The following is a 24,311-nucleotide window of genomic DNA, read 5'->3' as shown; positions in this document are numbered from 1 at the left end:
TGCATTTTAGATTTCAACAGCAGAGGATATAGAGTCAGACTGAACAGATGAGATTATCTTTTACTTTATTTTCATGGGTGCTTACTCTGGTATAGCTTTTCACAATGTTAACAGAGTCCTTTGAACTGGATGGCTAGTGGTTGAAGGTGTAGGTGTTAGTACTAGGTATAGGACAGTGAGATTCCAGATAGTGTTGTAGAGTTGGACAGGTAATTTTTGAACAGTAGAGCCTTTTGGTAAGATGGTATATTTAAGAGAGTAATGAGAACATCAAGTAGTAGTATCAGGAAAGGCTGAGGTACTTCTTGAGTTATGAAGTCAGAGTTTGGAGTGTGAAAGGAAATAACTGAATAAGCTCAGCCAATAATACCAATGAGATACAGTGATGCCCTGATTTTTATGTTAAATAAAAATCCTTACTCTTTATATTTTCTTATTATGACTTGCTATCCTGAGATAACAAGAGTGCCAAAGATGAGATGTGCATGGTCCATAATACTAAGGAACAAGAAATTTTCCAGAAGCCATGGTTTAATGTGCTTCTGTTGCTTTTACTTAAGAAAAAAACCAAAGTACTAAAGCATTAAGAAGTAAGAATTTTTGTTGAACACTGACAGCTGTATAACTTCCAGCAACTTTAAGGATGATGGATAGGACTATCACCTCCCAGAGTTACTCCTTCCCTTTGTCGTTAACCCTTTTCCCATCCTAGCGCTGAGAAGTCCGTTTTTTTTCCCTGGAGTCTTCCCATTCTTATTTAAGTAAATGGAGTATTACAGTATGTAGCCTTTTAAGTCTGATTGTTTTTTGGCATATGCAATTCAGGTTTTTTTTTTTTTTTTTTGACCAGTCTGACTAGAGATTCATCAATTAATGTATTCAAAAAACTAGTTTCTGGTTCAGTTCAGTGTTCTTTTAAATTTCATTTATTTCTGCTCTTTTTATTTTCTTCTGTCTGCTTGCTTGGGATTTAATTTCTTCTTTTTCCTAGTTTCTTAAGGTAGAAGCTTAGATTATTGATTTGAGATCTTTCTTATTTTCTAATATTAAGCATTCATGGCTATAGATTTTCTTTAAGCACTGTTCTTGTATACATAAATTTCGATATATTTGTTTTTATTCATTCTAAAATATTTTCTAATTTCTCTTGTAACTTTCTTTTTTACTCATGGTTTATTTAAAAATACGTTGTTTGACCTCCAGATATTTTGAGATGCTTTTCAGATATCTTTCTGTTATTGATTTCCAGTTTAAATCTGTGGTCAGAAGAAACTTTCTTGGTTCTTTTAAACATGTTGGTGTTTGTTTTATGGGCCATAAAACATGATCAACTTTGGTGAATGTTCCATTGTTCTAGGTATCGTGTATATCTGTTTGTTGTTGGGTTGAACGTTCCATAAATGTCAGTATCTCTATTTGTCCTTGGTAATTGACCTTATATTGAAGTTTGCTTTGGTAGTAATATGGCCAGTCATTGCAGATTTCTTTGGTTAGTGTCTACATGGTATATTTTTAAATATCCTTTATCCTTTAATCTGTGTCTTTATATTTAAAGTGAGTCTTTTAGAGGCAGTATGTATTTCAGTCTTGCTTCTTTATCCATTCTGACAATATCTGGCTTTTAGACTGTGTCTGTGCCATTTAAAAAAATCCAATTATTGATATGATTGATTTGAAATTTGCTCTCTCCTTAATCGTTTTCTTTTTTTTTAATAAAATAATTTTTTATTGGTGTTCAATTTACCAACATACAGAATAACACCCAGTGCTCATCCCGTCAAGTGTCCCCCTCAGTGCCCGTCACCTACTCACCCCCACCCCCCACCCTCCTCCCCTTCCACCACCCCTAGTTCGTTTCCCAGAGTTAGGAGTCTTTATGTTCTGTCTCCCTTTCTGATATTTCCCACACATTTCTTCTCCCTCCCCTTATATTCCCTTTCACTATTATTTATATTCCCCAAAAGAATGAGAACATACACTGTTTGTCCTTCTCCAATTGACTTACTTCATTCAGCATAATTATTGATATGATTGATTTGAAATTTGCTCTCTCCCTAATCGTTTTCTATTTTCTGGTGGTTTTGTTTTGTTTGTTGCATTGTCTCCTCTTTTCAAGGTGATTTTGGATGAATTGTTTATCATTGATTTTATGATTTCCCTTGGGTTTATAATACATATTTTTACTCACACTCTACCTTGTAATACTGTTTTACCACTTCATGTATAGTATATCTTATCATACTATATTCTCAGTTCCTAATTTTGTTTTCCATGCTGCTATGTTTTATTTTTGTGTATGCTGAAAATCCATAATACATATGTACTGACTTTGATTTAGACAGTTCTCTTTAGAGCAATTAATTTTTTTAAAAAAAGATTTTACATATTTATCTTCCTTCTAGCTATTTCTGGAACTAATAAGACAGATCATATATGAGACAGATAGTTAAATAAATAATATTTGTCTGATAATGGGTTTTTGGTTGAGACAGTTTAATGGAGAGCTGAGCTGGGTTTGAGTTTTGTTTAATATGTTGGCCTTCCTTATACCATTACTTCAGATTCCTTCAGCTATATTTTGTGCTTAGGACAGGCAACTTTGTCCCTGAAATGTTGCTCCATGCTCTGCTTTTGATCTTCCCTCTTATTTCCATACCTCAGAAATTTCTCTTTCTATCCTCTTGAATGTTTCTTTGATGATGGAGTTTACTGCTGCTTTTTCCTCAGTGCTTGCCTGCTCAATGGTGAGTATTTTGTTGGGGGAGAGGTGTTTTGAGTAGGCTTCTCAGTTGTCCTGGTCCTATTTCAGTCCTAGCCAGGCCTATTCCTTTAGATATCTAAAATGGGGCATCCTTGGGGTACATGGATGGCTTAGTTAGGCATCTGACTCTTGATACCAGCTCAGGTCATGATCTCAGGGTCCCGAGATGGAACCTTGCTTCAGGCTCTGCATTCAGCAGGGAGTCCTCTTCTCTCTCCCTCTCTCCCCCTCTGCCCCTTCCTTGGTTTGTGCACACACTTTCTATCTAAAATAAAGAAATCTTAATAAAATAAAACAGGACAATCTTGATGAATCTGATCCTTTTCCCCATGGCATCTGACTCATTTCTTTGGTAGTTCCTTTGTGAGAGAGAATATTCTTCCCTCTCCTAGGAGAAGGTGACCTAGAATGGTAGGGTCCCCAGAGGATTTCAACCCCCAGGTGTGGAAGTGGAAGGAGTTTTCTTTTATCCTAGCCCTTGAGGTATAGCATCTTCACTTGGTTCCAGAGGACAACAAAATATTGCCTTTCTATTTTTTTTTTTTTTAAGATTTATTTATTTAGGGAGTGTGCAAGCCAGGGGAGGGGCAGGAGAGGAGGAGAGAATCCTCAAGCAGACTCCTCACTGAGTGCAGAGCCCAGAGTGCAGCTGGATCCCAGGAACCCAAGATCATGAACTGAGCCGAAATCAAAGATGCAGACACTCAACCAATTGAGCCACCCAGACACCCCTTCTCCTAGTTTCTTAAGGTTCTGTTATGAGAAGAGAATAATCTTGGAGGTCCTATGGTGCTTTTGTCAGTAAAGACTTCTCCCTCTTCTAGGGTCCTAACCAAGAAAAGACTTACCTTTTACTCTATACCAGTCTTAAAAGCTCTCAGCAGAAAGCTCCCAGTAAAGTCCTTGCAAATGGGGGCAAACGCCTCTTGAGTCTGTGGCTGCCAGAGATTCTGTATATCACATTAGTCCATAGTCCTCCATTACCATTTAGCTGAATTCTTCTTACCTAGCTTATATAGTGCCTGGTGGCTCTCTTTTCCCTTAACACAGGTAAGCTGGTGTTTGTGTTTTGTCTCTCTTGAAGGTACTTTTTTATCCTTAGATTTTAGGCTGCTTGGCTGGCTTATATCCTCAAATTTCTAATGGTTTTTAAGAAAAGTTATGATTTTATAGTTATCTGTGGCTCTCTATTGTTGTTAAGGTTTGAAATGGATTTCTGCCTAGCATTCTACATCCAAGGCAGAAGTAGAACTGTAGACTTTTTTTTCAACCTCACCTTGCACCTCGGCCTTCAGAGGTCCTTATATATATCTTTGGTTCCTTAGGTTTTCTTTGTTCCATGTTGGAATTCATTTGCTTGCTGATGGCTCTTCAGCTTTCTGCCTTCTAGTATTTAGGAGGGTCAGGAAACCTGTCAACTAAGTTTATGATATGTCTGTCTTCCAAAATATTTTTGACATTTCATCATGTGCTATTGTCTCTACCATTTTTCACTAGTATTGCAGAACTTGAGATTTTAAACTGCATTAGGTAGGTCTTGTTCAGCAGTTGAGATGACCTTCACAAACAATAAGGAAGATAAGTATAGTGATAGGAGGAGACTTGTTGAAGAGTCTGGAAAACCTATTCACATATCTCAAATAAAGAAAAGTAAATTTCATTAAGTTGCAGAGGTACATTGTTATTTGAACCTTTTCCAGTGACCAAAGAATGTGTTTATATGGTGACTGTCATTACACAAGTATACACACTAAATGAAAATTTATGATCATTTTTTCTTCCGTTTTCCTCATTTAAAATAAACTGTTGCATCAGACCTACTAAATTGATTTCATGACCCACAAAGGAAACTTTATCATCAATTTGAAAAACTTTGCAGTAGAGGTTCTGATACATGTGTTAGGTGGCACCTGTGTGGCTCAGTGGTTTGAGCGTCTAACTCTTGATCTCAGCTTAGGTCTTATTTTTAAAGGTTTGTGAGTTCCAGCCCCCATGTTAAAAAAAAAAAAAAAAAGAAACATTGATGTTAGAATTACTGCTTTATTTGTACTTCGCTTGAATACTTGGAAGATTTTCCAAATATGTGTGTATGTTTTATTATTCTGAGCTGTATTTTTGTACTAAAAGCACATTTCAAAAATGGGTTTTGATAGTTAAATTTTCTCTCATTAAGGCTGTTTACATCACTGGAAAAGAAGTGTTTAGCTTCAAAATGATTTCTTTTGTGGATGCAACTGCTGGTTCTGCATACACAGATATGAATGTGGTTGATGTTCAAGTTAACTTAACTGTTGGTTGCATTGAAGTAGTTTTTGTCACAAAATTTCTATACTCTATATTGGTAAGTATGTTAATCAAATTTTTTGTTTTTTTCTACTAGTTGGAAATTGCTATGTGTCACACATAGATAAAGAACAATAATTCCTGGCTTTTCCCCTCCCTGATTTTTCAGACTTTTCTGATTATCTTTTATCATGACTGAAATGCATAGTGTTATTTATATAACATCATTTTTGTATAGGAGAATACTCAAGTTAATTCAAAAATATATTTTAATATATTAAATATATGTACATTATATACCATGTATAGGATTTGTTATATATATTAAATTCTTTATTTTATATATAATTGGTTTGTCTTTGTTTTACCTGACTTCTAATTAAAAATACTAAATATAAAAAAAATACTAAATATATAATTGAAGTTTGTTTTGATCTCATGTAATCATTATGGAAATTTTATTTTCTGCATATTGTAACTGTGATTATCCAGGACTTTAAAGGGTTAAGAATTAGCCTTGTATGATACTGCCATAAGGTGTTTGAGTTCTTTTTCTCCTCTTCATAGTATTTTCCTTCCCCCTGTGTTTTTCCCTTGCTGTCAGCTGATACTTTTCTTTTCTGTGAGTGTCATACCTATCTCTGTGACTTTAGTGTTTACTTTTTAAAAATGTTGTCTCTAAATTCTGATGTATAAACTCGATAATCATTTGATTCTAAATAAATTATTTTTGTGATCTTTTAAATTGAGGTTACAATGCATTTCTTAATAGACATAAGAATTTTTTGGACAGAAGTAGAAGAGATGAACAAGCATCCTTGGTCTAATTTTTATTTTTTTCTGATTTATTTTTATAATTCAAAATCATTATGTCCCTGAGCCCTGCTGTGATAGTCTTTTACTCAAAAGTTACTGAAAATAAATTGCTTTGGAACATGTAAGTTTTAAAATTAAGTCTAATTCTAGATCTGTAATTTTAAAATCAAGTCTAATTCTAGATACAATTTATGTTACTGAAGTATTTTCTAGAGTTCAGAATTAAAAAATTTAAGAGTTCTGAACAAACATATTTTATTATTTTTTCCATTATTTTTTTTATCTTACAAGCATAAATAAGCTGTCTGTCCATTGAGGCTGCATAGGGAAATACAGTGTGCTTGCTTAGCCATTAGGGAAAGTGAGATAATAAAGGGAAATAGTTTTCAATGAAACCTTGCAATATCCACATGTTGCTCTCTTCCAGGGACAAGATTTTTGTTTTTTCTATATCTTGGTGTTTCTTAACTTTTGTTGCAGAAAACTGAGATTGAATACAGACAACCAGACTTTCAATAAAGAATGGTTGTACCAAGAAAAATTTTTTCTCATGGAGATGAAATAAAAAACATCAAGATACATTTAACAATCATTTCTTAATGGTAACCTTAAGAATATAATTTTGTTATCTTTTAGGCTTTTATAGATAATTTTCAAGCGGCTAAACAGGCTTTGGCTGAGGCTACTGTTCAAGCAGCAGGAATGGCTGCTACTGGTGTAAAAGAATTGGCACAGAGGAGTTCTAGAATGGCATTGGATGTTAACATCAAAGCCCCAGTGGTAGTCATCCCACAATCTCCAGTTTCTGAAAATGTTTTTGTTGCTGATTTTGGACTAATTACAATGACAAACACATTCCATATAATAACAGAGAGCCAGAGCAACCCCCCACCAGTTATTGATTTGATAACAATAAGGCTGAGTGAAATGCGACTATACAGGTAAGCTTTTCTTAATTACAATTGTGGAGAATGCAATCTTTTTCCTTTTTTTTTTTTTTAAGATTTTACTTATTTATTCGTGAGAGACAGGCAGAGGCATGAGGGAGAAACAGGCTCCCAGCTGACCAGGAGCCCAATGTGGGACTTGATCCCAGGCCCATGGAATCACCACCTGAGCCAGAGGCAGGCACTGACCCGACTGAACCACCCAGGTGCCCCAAATGCAATCTTTTTCAAACTTTCTTCATTAAAGGTTTTGGCATCCTGAGTGTTCTGTCTATAGGGAGATTTTATTTTATATGACTATACTTCATTTTGATATTTTTCTCTTCACCAAGCTTTTTGGCAAGATCTATTATACTCGTCTAGTTTTTTGAACACCTAGATGGTATTTGAAAATTACTCCTTAGGTAATTAGGAACACTACAATTTATTATTTGAGGATGTGTATTTGTGCTTATTTGTAGTTCTTTGTAAATCAGAAGGTTATGAAAGAAGTGAGGGAATTTCTAATATACATTCACTTTATAATACACTTTGTAATACAGCTTTACTCAAACTATGAGCTTCGTACTATGGATCTGATGCTCTAATTTAAAACAAAAAAAAAAAAAAACAAAGAATACAGTCATATGTAATCATTGGGTTTAGGATTACAAATTAGGAGAATAAGTGAATCTCCTAATATAAATTAGAAGAATAAGAGAATAAGTGAGTGTTCCAGAACTTCTTATTGTGTTTCCATGCTATTTCTAGTCACCTATTCTAGATTTAGCACTGTATTTCTTTTTCAACTTGGATCCATCTCTGTTTATACTACTCACTTGCCCTCTTCTTCCTATCATTTTTCTTTGATCTCATTTTATTTTTCCCATTCCCTTTATTTTGCTACCTCTACTTCTCTCTTTTTAAGAATTTTAATTTCAAATTTTAAGTAAACTCTATGCCCACCATGGGGCTCAAACTTCTGACCCTTAGATCAATAATCACATGCTCTACCAACTAAGCCAGCCAGGTGCTGCTGGGCCTTTTTTCTATTAGTTGAATATTTTTAAGGCAGCTCTATTGAGGTATAATCGACATGTAATGAATTACATATCTTGAAGTATACAATTGGTAAGTTTTGACATGTATACATGTGTGACAATATGTGTACAATGTGGTATTCCTTAAATATTGTATAGAGTTTACCACGGAGCCATTTGGGCCTGGACTTGGCTTATGGGAGTTTTTATTTTTTTTTTTTTAAATTTTTTTTTATTTATTTATGATAGTCACACAGAGAGAGAGAGGCAGAGATATAGGCAGAGGGAGAAGCAGGCTCCATGCACCGGGAGCCTGACGTGGGATTCGATCCTGGGTCTCCAGGATCGCGCCCTGAGCCAAAGGCAGGCGCTAAACCGCTGCGCCACCCAGGGATCCCCTTATGGGAGTTTTTAAACTGCAATATCCATTTCTTTAATAAACTCAAGACTATTCAAATTAATTTTTTTTTCTCAAGTGATCTTTTTCTCAAGAAATTTGTTCATTTTATCTCAGTTATAAAATTTTATGGCAAGTTGTCCATAATACTCCTTTTATTCATTAATATCTATAGTGGTATCATCCCCTTTATTCTTGATATTTATAATTTGTGTATTTTTACTTAATGAACTAGCTTTTGATTTTCTCTTTTCTGTTTCATTGATTTCTGCTTTGATATTTCTTTCTGCTGACTTTGGGTTTAATTTTGCTCTTTTTGTAAGTTATCGTTAGGTGGTAGCTAAGATTATCACTTTGAACATTTTTTTTTAAATTTTTATTCATTTATGATAGTCACAGAGAGAGAGAGGCAGAGACACAGGCAGAGGGAGAAGCAGGCTCCATGCACTGGGAGCCCGACGTGGGACTCAATCCCGGGTCTCCAGGATTGCGCCCTGGGCCAAAGGCAGGCACCAAACCGCTGCTCCACCCAGGGATCCCCACTTTGAACATTTCTTATCTAATGTAGGCATTTAGTGTTAAAATTTCAGAGTTCCTCTCTATAGCTCTCTTCTCTCTGGCACTTTACTATATGAACTATAACTGCCTTGCTCTTTTTGGACTGTGAGCTCTGTCTTCTCAACTTGCAGACTTTGGTGGTCTTTTCTGGCTTTATCTCCCTTTGCCATGACCTGTAAATTATCTCAAGAATAAGAAAGTTGGGGCAATTACAGAACTCACCTTGTTGGTTGGTTGGTTGCTGCTGCTGTTGTTGTTTTAACCACTTCTCAGGAATAACTATTTGTTGCATGATATTGTATGTCTTGAAAAACACTTTTTAATATATTTTAAGTGGGGTTTTCTGATGAAGAGGAGTTTCAGTTAGGATGGTAAACTTGGTTCATGTTATCTCATCTTGGATAGAAGGAGAAATTCATCAATTGAATATTTAAGTACTTACTAAGCACCTAGTATATCCCAGGTACTGTGCTGGGGAACAAGAAATATAATAATGAACAGTCTTTACAGGGGATGAATAAATAGTATCCACCTCATTGTCGAGGTAGGTGTTATTTAATGAATTTACTGATATGATGCACAAAAATAGAATCATAGTTAGATTTTGGAAGGGTTGTAGAAAACCCAGATCAAAATGAGACAACATTGGAGGTTGAAAGAATGATTTACTAACTACAAGTGAGATTCACATAAGATTTATATGTAATGCTGGCTAGGGTAGAGAAGTGAGGTAATAGAAGATCTACTAGTTAAGAGAAATTTGAAATAGAATTTATAGTAAGAGCTTGTTGAATGGATGTCAGGGTTCAAGCAGAGAAGTTAAATTTTTTGACTCAAGTTGTAGGCTTGTAAAATTCAGTTTGGTGATAATGCACTTCACTGAAATAAGGTAGAGCAATAAAGAGAAAAAGCTGAGTAGAGACACTGAGTTTTCTAGTAGGTAAAGTAACTTGGAAGTTGTCTGACTTTGATATGGAGATGTAGAGAAAGTGATTGAAGAACACTTGGACGTATGTGTATAGATGTTAGAGTGTTTGTGGGACTTCTAGCTTTGGGAGTCCGTAATATTTAGGTAGTTATTAAAGCCATGTCATACAGTGGGACATAGTGACAGAATGCTGACAAATGCCAATACATAAGGAACATATATTTCTCAGAAGAGATTAAGAAGGATAGGCAGAGAGATGCAATCCAGGAGGGTATGTTGAGACAATGTTGACGGCTCTGTTGATATTGTTAACCACGAATTAATAGTATGTGATTTTTTTCATGTAGTACTTGATATTTGGTGTTGGATTCAGGCAAGACTGAATTTTTAACGAGCAGATGTGACTGAAGGTGGTGGGACAGGATTGTTAAATATTGAGAGTCATGTTAATGGATAATGGAGATGGAAGAAATCAAAGGAAGCCAGGGTACTGTAGAGTAAAAGAATGTAGAGAGAGGTTTATAAATTGGAGATTTATCAAAAGTCTTCAAAGACTTCTCCAAAGTCTTCAAAAGTAAGCATTGACTAGTTGTTGATTGATTAAAGCAAGAGTAGAAGATGATAAAACTGGTTGATATGCTTAAAGGGATAGGAGTCAGAGGTGATTCCTATTATTTGTATCATTGCAAATTAAGGGAAAGGATTTCTGTATCTCTTAACCCTGAGATTAATAGGGTGTTGGAGAAAAATTGGCCTCTATTTGATAGAGCTCCATGGAGAGCTACGTCTCAGTTAAGGTGATAGATTCAGTAAAGACATTGGGAAATGTAGAATGATTTGTTCAGCTAAGTCCAGAGAAGTCAGAAATCATAGGAAAATACTGAGGTGAGAGACTTCTGTTTTAATAATAGGCTACAAAGTAGCAATTTAAACTTTAAATGGCTCATTAACTTTTAAACTGTATAAAAGTCTAAATTTACTGAAAAAACATCACATTTTGCCTTGTTTCAAGAAATAGGTATAAATTAGGTGTGAATCATTATTACAAATAGATTGTTTTGAAAAGAGTTTATTAAATATCTCTAGAGCATTAAAAATATTATTTTCATGTCCAAAAATGAGTTAACTTTTTATTGAAGAAATACATAAAATGATATTAAGATAAACAGAAAAGATTGCTGACTATATGGCCAAAGGTAAGTAAGTACTATTAATAATTTGGTGTGTTTTTTCTAGTTCAGTATTTCTGTACATATACTTGAGTAAAGTAAGAATTACATTGTATATTTTGGATTATAAATTTATTTTTTTCCTTTAACAATGTGCTATAAATATTTTTCCATGTTGAGTGCAAATTTTTTTTCTTTTCTTTTTTTTCTTTTTTAAGGTTTTATTTATTTTCATGAGAGAGAGAGAGGCACAGACACAGGCAGAGGGAGAAGCAGGCTCCATGCAGGGAGCCTAACTTGGGACTTGATCCAGGTCTGCAGGATCAGGCCCTGGGCTGAAGAAGGTGCTAAACTGCTGAGCCACCCAGGCTGCTCACAAAATTTTTTTTAAATCATTTTATCCTGCAGGTTTTTAAGAATTCAGTTACCTGTTGTTAGAAAGTCAATTTGATTCTGGGTTTTTTTTGCTGTTATAAATAATGCTGTAATGATGACTGATGATATAGTTCATCAGTGCTTATCTGATATTCTACTCATATGTTTAGGATAACTCATTTCCTGCAGACATGTTCTAGAAATAGAATTACTCAGTTAAAGAGTGTAACCAATTTTCTCTGAAATTATTTTAAAATTATTGATATTTAGAAATTTAGTTTGGTTACAGCTTCATAGAAAAACACAAAGATAAATAAGCATTCATATTTGTGACCACTTGTGTTGAAATCATTTTGTTGCAAAGCTGTTAATTGCAATGTAAAATTTTAAAAAGACATTTACAATACTTTTTGTAAGGAAAGATGTAAAACTTAACCAATGGCCAGAAAGAAATCTTGATTAAATGGGGAGAGAATATTTTCCTAGACCTAATATTATGATGTCAGTTTATATACATTAATTTATACATTTAATATATTCTCAGTAAAAAGTAAATAGTTCTTGTTAAAGTCTTTCAAAATTATTATGAAGTGTGTTTTGGAAATATAAATAATGGACAAGATGTTGCGAAGATTTTTTTAAAAGAAGAAATTGAGATAGGGAATGAAGACATAACATTTGAGGTACTATTAAAATAGATTGAATTGTATTAAATACTTCTAAAATGTATTATGAAGTAAAATGATAAAAACAGTGAGACAGGATAGAAAGCCAGTGATTGACCACATGTGTGTATATGTATCTTCATTATTCATATCTATAGTCAGTCTCCATTATACACAGATTCTATGTTCGTGAATTTGCCCACTCACTAAAACCTGTTTGTAAACCCAAAATCAATACTCATGACATTTTTACAGTTACTTCTATAAGATGTATATAATCATGAGACATGTTGATCTACCAAAGCCTATGTTCCCAACTGAGATGTCAGGCAAAGTGACACTCTGCCTTTTTATTTTAGCAAATAATTGTACAGCACACAACATATTGCAGTTATCTAAATGAAAGACTGGCAATAAAGCTAGAATAAAATAAACATAGTCCCTTCTTTCATGAACCTTTTATTCTAATTGAACTGTTGACAATAAACTACAGTATGTTAAATAGAAATGTGAGATTGCATAGGAAAGGTATCTACCTGAGATACTGGGTAGTACTGGTAAGGAGAAGTTTTTTAAGGAAGCAGTCTTTTGACACAGCAATTAATGTTTCTTGCAGTTTGTCCAGAAGAAGAAATTTACTCAAAGATACATAGAAAGATAAAATCCAGTTTTTATTATAATGAAGAATTAAAAACAACATAACTTTTTAACAGAAGGTTGACAAAATGACTTACGATATAGTCATTTAATATGCAGTTATTAAAATTGTACATGAGGAATTTCGAGAGAAAATGGCAGAATAGGAAGATCCCAGGCTCACCTCCTCTAATGGATAAATCTAGATAACACCCACAGTCAGTATAAATAACCCAGAAAATGACCTGAACACTGGCAGAGGAGACTGTCCACAGCTAAATGTAGAGAAGAGACCACATCGAAGAGAATAGGAAGGCAGAGACACAGTAGGGAGCCAAACTGACCCTCAGGACTGTTCGTCCATAGGTGGGAGGGACACCTATGAGCATGGAGAAGAGAGAGATACAGATCCCATCCCAGGCATGGGGGACCTCACTAAGAAAATGAATCTTAATAACATTTGGTTTTGAAAATCATAGCGGCATAACTTAGCAAGTTCTTAAAATCAGTGTGGCTTAATATCTGGAACTTTAAAAGTCAGCAGGCTCACCTCTGGGAGGAAAGCAGGAGCACAATGGGAAACTGAGTACCCACCATCAAAGAGATGGCACAACAAACAGCCCCCTTGAGATATAGCACAGAAGCAACAGTTTGTAAAATGTCTAGGGTATACAGGAAGAAGATTTATTTACTAATATCAGAACACGTGCAGAAGGAATAGTGGGTCTTTGTGAGTCTTATGCAAGAACAAAGAGGCTGACCGTCGCCATTACCCTTCTCTGTGCCACTGCCTATATACACGGACACTAGTGGGAACCAGCAGAGCTCAGACACTTTCCACCAGCTTGCTAATTATGCGCCCTGTTTCTGCATACTCTGTGGACCCATTCCAGCCATCATGGCTATGCAGTTTTCCTGGTTGAGTGGAGGTTCCCCTCCTGTAGCAGACCAGCAAAGACCTTATCTTGCATGCACCATATACTCTGCCCCTGCATTCTCCAGACGACCTGCTCCCTCCAACATACCCTTTGTAGGAGTCCATCCAAATAGGTGGCACAGACCTGGCAGTGTGCAAGCAGCTCGATAAGGGGCCAAAACCATTCCAAAATGACTCCTACAACAGGGTGAGGGGAAATAACCACACACACCAGTTCACCTAGGGCCTCAGCTGTAGGCCAGGGGCAGACATCTGGTCGGATTGCAGCCCTACCCACTAAAAAAGCTGCACGGGGACAACACAGGGGGAGGCCCCTGTAGTTCGTTGCTACCACTGCCCTGGCAAACACTTGGTCTGACCCAGGGCAGCCCAGACTGGACCACTAACAACACAGGAACCAAACTCTCCCCAAACAGGCAAAGAGAGCCATCTCAGGAAATTGGACTAAAGGCAAATTCAGCTCAGACATAGTATGGTGTACATACCACATAGAAGGTGCTCCTGAAGCACTGCATTCTGGTGTACAGGAGACATTGCACTGCAGCATACTACAGGACTTCTTCATAAGGCCACTACTTTTAAGAGCAGGATGTATAGCTGATTTTCTTAACATATGGAAATAGATAAAGAGAAGAGAAAGTGTCCAAAGTGAAAGAAGGGGACAAAGTTATAGAAAGAGAGCTAAACAAAATGGAGATAATATGCCTGACAGAGGATTTAAAGTAATGATCATAAAGATACTCATTGGACTGAAGAAAAGAGGGAGGACTTCAGTGAGACCGTCAACAAAGAGAAAACAGGATCAATCAGAAATTAATAACTCAATAACTAAAGTTTAAAATACATGAGAGAGAATAAATAGACTAGAGGAAGCAGAAAGATGATAGATAGACCAGCAACTTGGAGGACAGAACAATGGAAAGCAGTCAAGCAACCAGAGAGAGAAGGATAATAAAAAAATGAAAGTAGTTTAAGGGTACTCAGCAACACCACGAAGCGTAGTGACATTCACATCTTTGGGATCTCAGAAGGGGAAGAGGGAAAAGGTGGCAGAAAATTTGAAGGAATAATAGCTGAAACCTTCCTGAAGCTGGGGAAGGAGGCAGAAATCCAGATCCAGGAAGCATCCAGAGAACCCCCAGCAAAATCAGCCCAAGAAGGTCCACACCAGGACCTCATAGTAATTAAAGTGGGGAAAGAGTAGTGTTAGAATCTTAAAAAACAGCAAGAGAAGAGAAAACAGTTACATACAAGGGAAACAAAAGCAAAAATAAACTATTGGAACTACAGCAAAATAAAAATCTTCACCCCAGGAAAGTAAGTAACCAACAAAGCAAAAAGACTGCCAGTGAATGGGAAGAGATATTTGCAAATGATCTATCTGGTAAGGGGTTGTTATTCAAAATCTATAAAGAAGTTAAACAACACACACAAACCCAGTTTTAAAAATTGGCTGAAGAGATGACAGACATTTCTCCAAAGAAGACATACAGATGGCCAACAGACACATGAAAAGATGCCCAACATCTCTCATTATCAGGGAAATGAAAATCAAAACTCCACTGAGATATCATTTCAGACCTGTCAGAATGGCTAGAATCAAAAACACAAGAAGCAACAAGTGTTGGTGAGGATGTGGAGAAAATGGAACCCTTGTGCACTGCTGGTAGGAATGCAAACTGGCACAGCCACTGTGAAACAGTATGGAGGTGCATCCAAAAATTAAAAATGGAATTACCATATGACCCAAGAATTTCACTACTGGATACTTACCCAAATAATATGAAAAAAAAATTTGAAACTGTATCCACATGCACTCCTATGTTTATTGCAGCATTATTTATAATAGTCAAATTATGGAAGCAGCTCAAGTGTCCATCGATAGATGAATAACAAGTGGTGTGTATGTGTGTGTGTATGTAAATATTGAGATCTTGGCATTTGCAACAAAATGGGTGAGTCTAGAGGGTATAATGCTAAGTGAAATAAGTCATTCAGCAAAAGACATAGGATTTCATGTATAGTTTAAGGAACGAATGAACAAACTAAAAAGACTCATAACTATAGAGAGCAAACTGATGTTTGCCAGAGAGGTGGGTGGGTAGATGGGGGAAATAGGTGAAAGGGATTAAAAATGCACCTATTGTGATGAACATTGAGTAATGAATTGTTCAATAACTGTATTGTACACTTGAAACTGATAATAACACTGTATGTTAATTATACTGAAATGTAAAAAAATTAAAAATAATTTTAAAAATAAAACTGCATTTGAAATATTCTCTACAGGCCTTTTAAATTTCCTAACTTATTCCCATTAAGTGGAGATTACAAGCACGCATGCATAAAGAGTATAGTGTTACTCTGTAGTTAATTCACAAAATGGTACGATGCTAGGCATTCTGAGAGATCCCCGATGATTCCCGTATTTCTCTTCACTTGAGTAAGTGAATCTAAAATTCTGTAGTCATAGCTTCATACCCTAATGGAAGGATTTGGAATTTGCTGCCAGTTAAAATCTAAGTACATTATTAAGGGAGTACCACTTTGATGTTGTTACTTGAATGTACAGTGAGAGGCTTCTGTGGTCACGTTGTCACTTGAAAGGGATTCAGTAACCTATTACTGCTTTCATCATTCCTGAGTGTCAGTCCTATCCTTACAAATATTTGGAAAGGCAAATATTGTGCAACTTAACAAATATGTTCAACTTGATAAAATCTCCCATATTCAACTTTTTTTTTCATCCACAGAAATAGAAATTGTATATGGTATAACTTTGTTATCAAGGTAAGGGGATATGTTGGTATTCTCCATATCTAAGCGAGTGACTTAAGTTATTTTTGTAATGAGGTCTTCTATAATGTATATATACCAGTTATATGGAGATAGTCCTCATTTTAAGGGTTTGCTATCCAAATTATATATTTTTGGTACTTTTTAACATACTGCATAATCTTATTCTAAAGATTGATTTCTCTACAATATGGAACACTTGAGCTCAGAGAAAGTGACCTAAATTCACAGTGGGATGGAATATCTCTCATTTTGACTTGGGAAGCTGGGTAGATTTTATTTTCCTTTTCATACACAAATTACTGATTTTTATTATTTGTGTATAGAATGATAAATTAAAAATTGTTTTTTACTTTATGTATATATGAAACAAAACAATTTTCTTTTTACTTATAGGACTCAATTTATTAATGATACATACCAGGAAGTACTAGATCTGCTACTGCCATTAAATCTTGAGGTGATTGTTGAGCGGAATTTATCTTGGGAGTGGTACCAGGAAGTTCCTTGTTTTAACATAAATGCTCAGTTAAAGCCCATGGAGGTAACTTTTTGGATGCTTGTTGATTTCTGTTTTTAGTTAAAAATATTGCTTGGGAACCTAAGATATTTTGGTGTAGATGTTACATATTGCTCAGCTTTTCAAAATTGAAATAGTAACAATAAAAAAAATAGTAACAATATTAAGTTATAATTCATTGAATATTCTCCATTGAGCAAATGTTTGAATGGCTACTCTGCGTTAGGTCCTGTGCTATATATGGAGAGACATTGGCAAAGAAACCATGGTATTATCTCTGGCTTCATGGAACCTAACTAGTCTAATGCAAGGGCTAGCAGTCATTGTGATCTAGAGGCATGATCGTTAGGCTATAAAAAGGTACATAGGCATGCAATTAAAATAGTTATAAATTGTGGTAAATTCCATACAGGAAACAATTAGTTGGATATATTAAATTAGAACTTAGTGGAGAGATCTAAGTTAGAAATAATAATGTAAAAGTCCTCAGCATCTGCATAGTATTTAAAGCCATGACAACATGTGAAATAACCTAGAGAAGTTCCTAGAAGTAGAAGAGTTTGATGATTAAAATGGTAAATGGGTTAGTTCCTTACACATAACGTTACCTCCCTATTAGTTGATACTGCTTCACAGATTTCTAATGTACTTATCCACAAGTCCCTTGACTGCGTGGAAGTCAAAACTGTATCATATGCTTTGTTGAAGTGACAACAGGTTACTTTAAAAAGCCTGCTTAACAAATCCTCTTCCTTCCTCCCACCCCCAGTTTCTTTTCTATTTCCCCCTAGAAATTGTATTTAAAAAGAGAAAACCATCATTTTTAAAGGTTTCAGATTTTTAATTCAGAAATACATTTAGAATTTAAACATGATCATCTCAACTGAAAATCTGTAAGTTCTTGTATAAGATCATATTAGGCTCCTTAACTTATAAATGGAAGGCATTTTCTTCCTTTTCTTAAGATTTTATTTCTCCAGGAAGAATGCATGTAGAATGTTGAAGTGATGTTGCAGATGATCTATAAAAGGCTGACTGCCTTCCAGGGCAGATGAAATTGGGTCTTCTCCTATCCTGATTCACCTGAATAGTCTGCAGATACGGACGTGGATCCACATATTTGACCCCTCTTGAATCAGGGAGAGGCTGGAATCAGTTACTCTAAAGCATCTAGACTAAGTGCTACAGCTTGTGATTTCTGACTTGTCAGACATTTGGGAGTAGCAAGATAGCCTGTCCTGACATGTAAGAGGCATAGACCAACAGTCCTGGGATCCTTATATTTCTTGCAACTTCCTGGACCAAGCTGTTGGTAAGAGGGAAGAGTGATGATTCATATTGATATTTGGGGGGCATCAGTATACATGTACTAATTAAAAGACATGGTTTAGGTGTGGTTGTTAATTTAAATGAACATACTATTTTGCAGTACCAGATATATAACAAAAGGTTAGTGTCATGAATAAGTGAAAAGACAAAAGGCACAGTAAGTAGCATGAATAGGATATACATGGACTGAATCTTAAGAAAACACTAGATTATATATCATCTTAGAAATATAGTCAAAGGAATACTGGTATAAATAAAACTTAAATTTTGTGGGATTAAAATTATTTTCTTGAGGTGATTAAACATCAGTTTAAAATTCATGGGGTATTTGTTTTTCATGTTTTACATGATTGCTATTGTATTATAGTTCCCAAGAGAAACCTAGTCAATAGAATGGGTATGTTTGTGTGTGTTTGTTTATACACTTGGTCTGAATACAGTAGACTAACTTCTTGATGACTCCATTTTAGCCTCTCCTTGACACTGAGGATGAGATCAGGAAGGGTCATATATGTGGGTCCTGAGGTGGGCTGCAACAGCTGTTAACTACTTGGGTGGATCGTGAAGACCCAATTTCATCCTAGTTGGTCTGCCCCAGAAGACAGCTGGGCATTTGTAGATGGTTCGTGCATTATGTATATATTCTAGATACATATCATATTATGTAACATCTTGAATAATATTGAACCAAATATGTAGATCCTATGACCTAGTCAAGGTGACATAGAATTAACCATCACAGCTTTCAATACAGTTCTTATGTTGATGATTTTTAGGCTAAATTTGCAACACCTGGGGTTTTGAGGTGGATTTAAGTATGATATTTAACCACTTAAGTCTCAGATTCTTATACAATCAGGATGTATTCTTTATTATTATTATTAAATATTTATTTGAGAAAGAGAAAGCACACAAGCAGGGAGAGTGGCAGAGGGAGAGGGGAAGCAGACTCCCCCACTGAGCAAAGAGCTTGACATGGGGCTTGATCCCAGGACCTCAAGATCATGACCGGAGCTGAAGGCAGATGCTTAACAGTTGAGCCATCTAGGCTTCCCAGGATATATTCTTTATATCCTATATATACCTATATTCTATATATACCTAGAACATTTGTGAGGTTCAAATGAAATAATAACTCATGTAAAACACATTGTGAACTATTTTTCATGAGGCAAATCATTATTTTTAAGTAATTTGTATTTGTAAATTGAGGTGCTTAGTAGCCAAAAAAAATGCAAAGTAGCTAGATAATTAAAGATGAAAGTTCATTTTAAAGGTTTTTAGTTATTAGGTTAATTGATTTATTCATAAGCAAACTTACCATTCATAGTTTCATTGGTATTGACATTTAGTACCTGTATTTCACAAGCTACTAAGGATCACATGGTCATTGAGGAACCTGAGTAATCTATTAGTAGAAATATCTAATGCATTAAAAAATTAGTTTGTAGAGGTCTGAAATGAAACACTTGCTTTTCAATGTGAGAGAATTTTTAACTACATAGTAGTAATGTTAATGTTAACTAAATCTTTATTTTCACAGTTCATTCTTAGTCAAGAAGATTTAACAACTATTTTTAAAACATTATATGGCAATATATGGTACGAAGAAGGTGATGGTGCCTCACCTGGAGGAGTAAAAGATCAGAGTAGTGTTAATAGTGGAGTTACTAATGCTTCACACCATTTAGAAGGTATGTTCTTGACCTCAGATTAGCCATGCCATCCCCATTTCCAATCCCCACCTTTCTTCCTCCATCCTTTCCATTCTCTAGTTTGAGTTTTCAGAAAATAAGATTTAAAGATCTTTTTTAAGTAGCTAATCCTATCTAGGTATCTCTAAATGGTCTGTTACTAGACTTTCTGTTGATTTTTTTTTCCCTTTGAATTAAAATTCCTGGTTTTGTTGTGACAAAATTTCTTCATATTCTTGTTACCCCAACTACCCTATATGTTCTTATTCAGTTTTCTCCCCATCCTCCTCTTCTCCCTAATGCCTAGTGCAACATATATCACAGATGGAATATTTTATACTAAATTGGGAATATAAAAATATTAAGGATGTCAAGAAGGAATGATCATTAGTAAATGATGAATTTCAACAAGTAGCTGGAAGATAGATGGATAGAACAGGGCAGAGGAAACTGTAACTCAGAAAGAGGTTGCATCTAATATTGGATTTAATGTGCTTGTGTGGAACCTGACTGGGTTCTAAGTTCAGCACCAGCACATAGAATTGGCTCATTTAGGGATGCTGGGATGATTGTGCTTTGCAAGAATAGAGCTCTCATTCTGACATTTTAGGGATACTCAAATCTACTTACCTCAAAATGAAACCTATTAGTCCACCAGACCTACTCTTGCAAATCCCTGTGATAACACACACCTTTTTCTAGTCAGGGAGAATCCTAACACAAAAACAACCTTACATTATTACGTTATAGGAAACTTGATCTTTATTGGGTAGAATAATCACTCAGTCTTTTATTGATAAAATATTCATGGCCAGGTTAAGAAAATAGTGAGAACCTAAGCATAAAAGAAACCAGGATAACAGAATACTGTTTTCTGAGTGAAATAGAAATAATTGAAGTAACAAAAGAATATAAACAAACATAAAACAAACATTATCTCATCCATAATCAGAGGATTTTGAGAATATAGAAACTGAATCCTACCATCACTACCTTCCACTCTTTCAAGATAAGAAAGAGTTCTTGGAACCCAAAAATATGATTGATGAAATTTTGAAACAGAGCAAATACAGTAAACATGAGGTCAAAATGTAGGTGCTGAGTTGCAATATATAGTTGATGTAATTTCCCATGATATAGTGGAAAAATAAGCCACAGGGATGTAAAATGAGTTACAACTTAAGAATTTAGACCTTTCAAAAGTTGCAAAATCCAGAATAATAAGTATCTTAGGAGAAAGAAGGAAATGGAAGAATCTTTCAAAGAAATAATAGAAGAAAATCTCTAGAGCTAAATAAATATTGAAATTCTGTGATATAAAAAAATCTAACATGTTTCAAGGAGATTTAATAAACAAAGATTGTGCAAACACATTTTCATGATATGTCAGAACAACAAAGGTCAGATTTTTAGTTTCAGAGCAAAATCAGATTGTTTATTAGGGTCTTAGAAAAAGAGTGATTAGAATCAGATTATCATGAACAGAACTCATGGAATGGGGTAGATGGATGGTAAGAGACAATGGAGAACTATAGTCAAATTTCCTTTCTTTTTTTTTTTTTTTTTTAAGATTTTATTTATTTATTCATGGGAGCCACAGTGAGAGAGAGAGAGAGAGAGGCAAAGAGACAGGCAGAGGAGAAGCAGCTCCATGCAGGGAGCCTGACGTGGGACTCGATCCCAGGTCTCCAGGATCACGGTCTGGGCTGAAGATGGCGCTAAACTGCTGAGGCACCCGGGCTTCCCTATAGTCAAATTTCTAAGGAAAATGATTTTGAAGTTAGAATTCTATTTTATTCAAACCATAAAATGTGAAAACACAATAACTCACATTTCTAATGACTCAAAATTTACTTCTTCCATACTCCTAAAGCAATTAGTTTGAAAATGTAATCTAGCAAAACAAATAAGGAATCCAGGAAAAAGGAAAACATGGGATCTAAAAATAGTGGGTACTCCTTAGTAGTCAGGAGTGCACTGAAAAGGGATCCCAAAATTATGTTTTACTGGGCTAGACAGTCCTTGGTTTTATTACAGAGGAAGTCAGAATGCCTTAAGAAAATTTTAAAAAGTAGAAGAATGCCTTTAAAAAGAAAAATAGCATAAATGTCATAAAATATGTAGAATGAGTTAATTAACTACATTACATAAGTGATATAGAAAGGAGGACATGTTTTTGGTTCCTAAGGAGGGAGACATCTCTACTACATAGTCTAGTCTAGAGGTAAAGTGGATTAAGTTTTGTACAATTTTGAGCCACTGTTAGAAGAGATTCTTCTTTTTTGAAGATGGACTAGTGATGTAGCAGCAGAGAAAGTGTTACATAATAAACTGTTAATTCTCTTCATTGAAAATTATCACATAGTTATAGTTAACACATGGAATATTTACTGTAAATAAGAATGTAAATATTATTAACCATGTTAACATAGAGATGAAGAACATAACTGACCAAAGCTGGAAAATAGGAAGATAGGATAGAGAAAGTGGTAAGGACTTAATGGGGAGTGTATAGTATAAATAATGTCTGAATTGAAACAAAAAATAGACATTTAAGTATATTACTGTTTTAACAATTTTCTTGAAATAGGCACATATACACCAAAAGGGAAGGAATAAGGTAATGAACCCAAATGTACCCATCAACACAGTTTCAACAATTGGTATCATGTGGCTGCCTTTATCACAGCTTTAACTCTGCATTTTCTTCCCCCATCCCACCAGATGATTTTATTTATTTTATTTTATTTTTTTTCATGTGCACCCAATTTGGACTTTATTTATATATATATATAAATTTATTTTTTTGTTGGTGTTCAATTTGCCAACATATAGAATAACACCCAGTGCTCATCCCATCAAGTGCCCCCATCAGTGCCTGTCACCCAGTCACCCCCACCCCCCTCCCACCTCCCCTTCTACCCACCCTAGTTTGTTTCCCAGAGTTAGGAGTCTCTCATGTTCTGTCTCCCTTTCTGATATTTTCCACTCATTTTTTCTCCTTCCCCCTTTATTCCCCTTCACTATTTTTTATATTCCCCAAATGAATGAGACCTTATAATGTTTGTCCTTCTCCGATTGACTTATTTCACTCAGCATAATACCGTCCAGTTCCATCCACGTGGAAGCAAATGGTGGGTATTTGTTGTTTCTAGTGGCTGAGTAATATTCCATTGTATACATAAACAACGTCTTCTTTATCCATTCATCTTTCGATGGACACCGAGGCTCCTTCCACAGTTTGGCTATTGTGGACATTGCTGCTATATAAACATCGGGGTGCAGGTGTGCCGGCATTTCAGATGATTTTAAAGCAAAAATGAATTTTGGATCCTGCTTTTCAGTTGAACAGTTTTTAAAAATATCATCTAAAATATTTGGTTTGGTTTGGTTTGGTTTTTTTGAAGTAAAATTTGAATATGGAAACTATGTGTCAGGTAGGACTTAATCCCCTAAACAAACCCAGAGGTTAGTTCTATTCTCATTTTACAAAAATGGAAATGGAAGCACCAAGCATTTAATTATTATTCTCAAGTTATCACAGAAAAAAGTCTAAGCCAGAAGTTACTGAGTTCAACATCTGAATTTCCTCTTATTTTCTTGAATAACATTATACTACATATTTTAGAATTCTGTTAAACCTATTTCAAATCTATTTTAATGATTTCTACCTTTCTTGACTTTATCTAATAACTTTTAACTTTCCAAGGAACAACTGTAGTGACCGCTGCTGTGGTAGAAGTACATTCACAGGCCTCTCAAGTTAAGACAACACTGAATATGAGCTTTAGAACGGACTATCTCACCATGGTACTGTATAGTCCAGGTCTTGAAAAGGTAAGTTAGGGAAGACAAAATAATTTTTCACCAATTGTTAATATTTCATATGTGTTTTAGAGTATCTTCTCCTCTGAAAAATGTTACTGATCATTTTAACAACGAAATACATTGAACCACTACACTTTTAAGATGTCATCTTTCCTATAGGCAATGATGTAAAAAATAACCCTTTAAATTATTTTTTTTGGCCTTTCATTAGTGAGCCCTATGGAGATAGAAAATGTGGTAGTTCATCTCTTAAAATGTGTTAGACTTTGTTTTTGTATAAAATTTGTATTGATTTCCTCTTCCACAGACTTCCTTTACAGATGTTCGTGATCCTTCTCTGAAACTTGCTGAATTTAAGTTGGAGAATATCATAAGCACTGCAAAAATGTATACAGATGACTCAACATTTTCTTCCTTTTCATTAAAAAATTGTATTTTAGATGATAAAAGGCCTCATGTCAAGAAGGCAACTCCTAGGTAATAGTGTTCTTACTTTTTACTTGAGAAAGGGTTGATAATATCTTAAAAAAAACATATTCCCAGAGTTGCATGTTTATTTTCTGGGTGCATCCTAAGATCTTCAGAGCTTCAATTTAATGGAGTCATGGTTCTCCATCAACCATTTCAAATGTCCTGGTTCAGTTATGTGCTAT

The 24,311-nt window shown here is 35.0% G+C and overlaps 1 protein-coding gene across 4 annotated transcripts in view; it reads left to right on the top strand.

Annotated features, from left to right (window-relative positions):
• The window catches only part of VPS13A (vacuolar protein sorting 13 homolog A), a 241,199-nt gene that overhangs the window by 118,336 nt on the left and 98,552 nt on the right, over positions 1–24,311 (top strand). For all 4 annotated transcript variants that reach the window (XR_008662454.1, XM_055309662.1, XM_055309663.1 and 1 more), the window contains exons 32-37: positions 4,935–5,102; positions 6,497–6,801; positions 16,684–16,831; positions 19,680–19,830; positions 23,540–23,667; positions 23,966–24,135. Coding sequence is in view for 3 of the 4 variants with exons in the window: in XM_055309662.1 (XP_055165637.1) it covers positions 4,935–5,102; positions 6,497–6,801; positions 16,684–16,831; positions 19,680–19,830; positions 23,540–23,667; positions 23,966–24,135 (1,070 nt within the window). In the remaining variant the exon portion in view is untranslated. The remainder of the gene's footprint in view (positions 1–4,934; positions 5,103–6,496; positions 6,802–16,683; positions 16,832–19,679; positions 19,831–23,539; positions 23,668–23,965; positions 24,136–24,311) is intronic.

The sequence above is a fragment of the Nyctereutes procyonoides genome, unplaced genomic scaffold (genome assembly GCF_905146905.1).
Source record: "Nyctereutes procyonoides isolate TBG_1078 unplaced genomic scaffold, NYPRO_anot_genome, whole genome shotgun sequence".
In the NCBI taxonomy this organism is placed as follows: Eukaryota; Metazoa; Chordata; class Mammalia; order Carnivora; family Canidae; genus Nyctereutes; species Nyctereutes procyonoides.
This window is presented reverse-complemented; position numbering and strand designations above follow the sequence as displayed.